General features: G+C 41.6%; 1 protein-coding gene across 1 annotated transcript in view; it reads left to right on the top strand.

Moving 5' to 3' along the window:
- LOC110450171 overlaps positions 1 to 6231 on the top strand; it is a 74639-nt gene that overhangs the window by 39548 nt on the left and 28860 nt on the right. Inside the window, exons 5-8 of the mRNA XM_021497453.1 lie at positions 1378 to 1486; positions 2202 to 2432; positions 3551 to 3766; positions 4041 to 4160. Coding sequence (XP_021353128.1) covers positions 1378 to 1486; positions 2202 to 2432; positions 3551 to 3766; positions 4041 to 4160 — 676 coding nt within the window. The remainder of the gene's footprint in view (positions 1 to 1377; positions 1487 to 2201; positions 2433 to 3550; positions 3767 to 4040; positions 4161 to 6231) is intronic.

Here is a 6231-nt window from a genome sequence, read left to right as displayed (position 1 = left end):
ACACACCCACAGACTCGTGGTAACATCCCTCCCAACCATCCACACACCCACAGACTCGTGGTAACATCCCTCCCAACCATCTACACACCCACAGACTCGTGGTAACATCCCTCCAAACCATCTACACACCCACAGACTCGTGGTAACGTCCCTCCTAACCATCTACACACCCACAGACTCGTGGTAACGTCCCTCCCAACCAACCACACACCCACAGACTCGTGCTAACGTCCCTCCCAACCATCTACACACCCACAGACTCGTTGTAATGTACCTCCAAACCATCTACACACCCACAGACACATGGTAACGTCCCTCCCAACCATCTACACACCTACAGACTTGTGGTAACGTCCCTCCCAACCATCTACACACCCACAGACTCGTGGGAACATCCCTCCCAACCATCTACCCACCCACAGACTCATGGTAACATCCCTCCCAACCATCTACCCACCCACAGACTCGTGGTAACGTCCCTCCTAACCATCTACACACCCACAGACTCGTGGTAACATCCCTCCCAACCACCTCCACACCAACAAACTCGTGGTAACGTCCCTCCCAACCATCTACACACCCACAGACTCGTGGTAACGTCCCTCCCAACCATCTACACACCCATGGACTCATGGTAACGTCCCTCCCAACCACTCCCACTTCCACAGACTTGTGGTTACAAATTATTATCATTCTCACCACTCCCATACTCACAGACATGTAGAGTCTGCCTTAGCTGCCTCATGAAATATTTTTATATTCAGGTTATCATAGGTAATTTATATCCCCTTATAACAAGTAAGTTCTGTCCAGCATGTCTGGATTCAAACCCTACTATGGAGTCAAACCCTACTATGGGGTCAAACCTTACTATGGGGTCAAACTCTACTTTGGGGTCAAACCCTACTTTGGGGTCAAACCCTACTATGGGGTCAAACCCTACTAAGGGGTCAAACCCTACTATGGGGTCAAACCCCTTCTACGCGGTGAGACAGTGACATTGTGAGAGATGGGATACAGGAAGGATGAGGTTTGTGATACTAATGCATGCTGGCACAACTGTAGCAGTACCATAACATCTGTCTTACCCATATTAGTAGGAACTAATGGTAACTAATGTTTGATTACTAAATTTGTGTTCTCATATCAGTTATTAATGTTCTATATTGTACAACATATAATATAATGTAATATAGTGTATATATTAACAATTAGTTATGACTTATAATTTTTCCATGGTATAACTAACACAAATCATTTATAAACACAATTCTATTATATAATCAACAAATTACTGATTGATAACCATTTTATCCCTAAACCCATTAGTAACTATTGCAGACACACATTAACACTTACACTAATGGTTGTTAACAGACACTGAAGAAGCGTGAGGCTCTCAGGAAGCGTGCAATTGAGGCTGCAGCGGAACGGAAACAGCGGAAAGCTTACTCTTCACCTCTGTACTCCTCTCTCAAGGACAAACGTAGGACAAACAAAGCTTACTCTTCACCTCTGTACTCCTCTCTCAACGACAAACATAGGTCAAACAAAGCTTACTCTTCATCTCTGTACTCCTCTCTCAAGGACAAACGTAGGTCAAACAAAACTTACTCTTCACCTCTGTACTGATCTCTCAAGGACAAACGTAGGTCAAACAAAGCTTACGCTTCACCTCTGTACTCCTCTCTCAAGGACAAACATAGGTCAAACAAAGCTTACTCTTCACCTCTGTCCTCATCTCTCAACGACAAACGTAGGTCAAACAAAGCTTACTCTTCACCTCTGTACTCCTCTCTCAAGGACAAACATAGGTCAAACAAAGCTTACTCTTCACCTCTGTACTCATCTCTCAACGACAAACGTAGGTCAAACAAAGCTTACTCTTCACCTCTGTACTCCTCTCTCAAGGACAAACATAGGTCAAACAAAGCTTACTCTTCATCTCTGTACTCCTCTCTCAAGGACAAACGTAGGTCAAACAAAGATTAGTTCTCATCTCTAATTATCTATCAAGGACAGATACATTGTCGGTCAAGTAATTTGATAATTTTATGTATGTTTCACAAAATATATGACATATGACATATAACTTAATTCTCAGGAAAATATATGCAGGAAAGAAACTGAAATATATCGAAAAGAATTGATGTTGTTTAAGATGCAATGGAAGGTTTTTAATCTCTGAATTATATATACAGGCCAGAAGGTGCGGTTCCAGACCCCAGACTTAGGACGCAGATCTGGTTTACCTCGGAATGAAACTGACCTTGACCTTCATTTTACCCTTCCTAAGGAGACACTGACTTCTGATGGACAGACAGAGGATGATACGGAGGTCACTGAGGATAGTACCGATGATAATCAGGAAACATCAGGGGCAGATAATCCAGTGAATAGCACAGAATCCAGAGAGCAGCAAACAGAGCCCGGTACACATTATTGGTTGATATATAGATAGAAGTTGTATGTCTGAACTATGAGGGTACAAACATCCAGGCTTGGATGATTAACAGTTTTTATTACATACTTACTGATAAATACGTTTTTTTTGTATGTATGCGATACGACACAATTGCTCTAACCCATATCAGCCCTCGCCGTATCACACCCCAAAACCCGTATCAGCCCCCGCCGTATCACACCCCAAAACCCATAGCAGCCCGCAAAACCCATATCACATCACTTTACGATTTTTTTTTCGTTTTTTAATATTTCAAAAAGATATTGAATCATAAGATAGTAGTTTTTATTAGTAAATATGTAATAAACAGAATAGAACACGCCTTTTTCCATATCACACCAAGTATCAACCCTCAACCACACTCTCGGGCCTTCGGCCCTTGGGCTGATATTGCAGTCTCGGGTTGATACTGGGTGTGATATGGAAAAAGGCATGTATTATTCTCTATATATGATAAATAAGTGTTTTATCTACCAACTGCAGCTCTGGGAGTATAATCATATGAAATAAGCATATATTATGTGATGTAGTGAAACAATGGAATAGTTGCTACACGCACGATAGTTTACAGTGAAACATGATTATAAACTAGCTTGTTGGAAATTCTTGTTTCGTTATATTTGTGTGTGCTGGTGAATAACTTTTTAACAAACTTCCAAAAAATAATGAATAATATATTTAACGCTATCTCGTGTTCCCTGGGATATATTAGGACCATGACAGGTTTTCAATTTCACATAATAACAAAAATTCAACAGTAGATCAAAATCAATTGAATATTTCTTTGTGCCAGGACCTCCCCACTCGGTCTGTCAATCCATCACTCATTTTTCCCCTTACATGAGTCCTCTATAGGGTGAAAGGGTTCAAGTCATTTGCTGATTGCTTTACATAAATCGTGTACAGAACATAAGGCCTTCTAGGGTCATGAAGCTTTCGTGGGTGAAAGGATATTAAGTTTGTTTAATCATTGACCTTGACCCATTTTCAAGGTGATGGGTCAGATGTGTATAAAATGGTTTACCTCCTCCTCAACCACTACATACAATGTTACCGGTGCCACATTGATTGATTTGTGTGTTACAGAGACAGACTGGTCACTAAGGGAAGGAGAATATGTCATCATCTCCAGGAGTGAAGTTGACGTTGCTACGGCTGCTATGAGAGTGGCAGAAGCTGAACATCGAGAACAGTTACAAATGTCTGAGGAAATGCGTAAACGACGGGAACAAGAGAAGGCTGCAGCACTAGCTGCGGCACTGGCTAAAGAGGAGGCTGACAGGCTAGCAGAAGAGGAACTTAGTAAGTCAGCTGATGGAAATCCCTGAAAATAAATAAAAATTGAATGCTGGCAAATGTTCACCTTACTAAAATTAGGCACTTTCATTTCAAATGATTTTTGTTCTGGAAACAGTCTACCACAACATGTTTGTAAATACAAATATAAATCCATTGTCCAAGTTCATTTGGTAGTAGAGAAAAGTATCATACTCAGCTGTTTGATGACATCCTAACACCAGAAAGGTAGATTTATTGGAATCTTTAATAAAAAATAAGTATCATTTATTATGTACAGTAACGACAGATATCTACAGAATGAATGCAACAGTGCTTAGAAAGCGCTTGACCTCTGAATCACTGACCTGCAGTCAGTCTGATGGTCAAATTCTAGGGCCCCCCAGACCTAAGGTCCCAGGTATTGTATGAGGCATGCAGCATGTTTCTGTATTGATAGTGCATGTACTTCTTGTGTAGGTACAATGGTAATCATGTAACTATGTAGTGATCACTTTACTCACTTAGCTGAGTAGTGTTCACTTAGTTTTGTAACGGTAACTTACCTGTATAGAGGTAACTTACCTGTGTAGTGGGCATTTACCTGTGTAGAAGTCACTTACCTGTGTATTGGTCACTTTACTCACTTAGCTTTGTAGTGGTCACTTAGCTGTCTGGTGGTCACTTAGCTGTGTAGTGGTCACTTAGCTGTGTGGTGGTCACTTACCTGTGTAGTGGTCACTTTACTCACTTAGCTATGTAGTGGTCACTTAGCTGTGTGGTGGTCACTTAGCTGTGTAGTGGTAACTTAGCTGTGTGGTGGTCACATACCTGTGTATTGGTAACTTGCCTGTGTAGTGGTCACTTCTCTGTGTAGTGGTAACTTGCCTGTGTAGTGGTAACTTACTTGTGTAATGATAACTTACCTGTGTAGTGGTCACTTACTTGTGTAGTGGTCACTAACCTGTGTAATGGTAACTTACCTGTGTAGTGGTCACTTACCTGTGTAATGGTAACTTACCTGTGTAGTGGTCACTTACCTGTGTAGTGGTAACTTACCTGTGAAATGGTAACTTACTTGTGTAGTGAACATTTACATGTGTAGTGGTCACTAACCTGTGTAGTGGTAACTAACCTGTGTATTGGTCACTTACCTGTGTAGTGGTCACTTACCTGTGTAGTGGTCACTTACTTGTGTAGTGGTCACTTACCTGTGTAATGGTAACTTACCTGTGTAGTGGTCACTTACCTGTGTAGTGGTCACTTACCTGTGTAATGGTAACACACCTGTAAAGTGGTCGCATGCCTGTGAAGTAGTCACTTGCCTGTGTAGTGGGCATTTACCTGTGTAGTGGTCACTTACCTGTGTATTGGTCACTTTACTCACTTAGCTTTGTAGTGGTCACTTAGCTGTGTGGTGGACACTTAGCTGTGTAGTGGTCACTTACCTGTGTGGTGGTCACTTACCTGTGTAGTGGTCACTTTACTCACTAAGCTGTGTAGTGGTCACTTAGCTGTGTGATGGTCACATACCTGTGTAGTGGTAACTTGCCTGTGTAGTGGTAACTTACCTGTGTAGTGGGGATTTGCCTGTGTAGTGGTCACTTACCTGTGTGGTGGTCACTTACCTGTGTAGTGGTCACTTTACTCACTTAGCTGTGTAGTGATCACTTAGCTGTTTGGTGGTCACTTAGCTGTGTATTGGTCACTTAGCTGTGTGGTGGTCACATACTTGTGTAGTGGTAACTTTCCTGTGTAGTGGTCACTTGCCTGTGTAGTGGTAACTTACCTGTATAGATGCCCCTTAGCTGTGTGGTGGTCACTTGCCTGTGTAATGGTAACTTGCCTGTGTAGTGGTAACTTACCTGTGTATTGGTCACTTACCTGTGTAATGGTAATGTACCTGTAAAGTGGTCACATGCCTGTGTAATGGTCACTAACCTGTGTAGTGGTCACTTACCTGTGAAATGGTAACTTACTTGTGTAGTGGTCACTTACCTGTGTAGTGGTACCTTACTTATGAAGTTGACATTTACCTGTGTAGTGGTCACTAACCTGTGTAGTGGTAACTTTCCTGTGTAGTGGTCACTTACCTGTGTAGTGGTAACATACCTGTGTAGTGGTCACTTACCTGTGTAGTGGTAACTTACTTATGTAGTGGACACTTACCTGTGTAGTGGTCACTTACCTGTGTAGTGGTCACTTACATGTGTAGTGGTAACTTACCTGTGTTGTGGTCACTTACTTGTGTAGTGGTAACTTACCTGTGTAATGGTCACTTACCTGTGTAGTTGTCACTTACCTGTGTAATGGTAACATACCTGTAAAGTGGTCACGTGCCTGTGTAATAGTCACTTGCCTGTGTAGTGGTAACTTACCTGTGTAGTGGACATTTACCTGTGTAATGTTAACATATAATAATATATAATAATAAAATATTTTATTTAAGCGTCACACATATTTTACATAACACATCACTTACATAATAAAAA

The sequence above is a fragment of the Mizuhopecten yessoensis genome, unplaced genomic scaffold (assembly GCF_002113885.1).
Source record: "Mizuhopecten yessoensis strain PY_sf001 unplaced genomic scaffold, ASM211388v2 scaffold5061, whole genome shotgun sequence".
NCBI classification, from domain to species: Eukaryota; Metazoa; Mollusca; class Bivalvia; order Pectinida; family Pectinidae; genus Mizuhopecten; species Mizuhopecten yessoensis.
The sequence above is the reverse complement of the archived record's forward strand: the minus strand, read 5'-3'. Positions and strand labels throughout refer to the sequence as shown.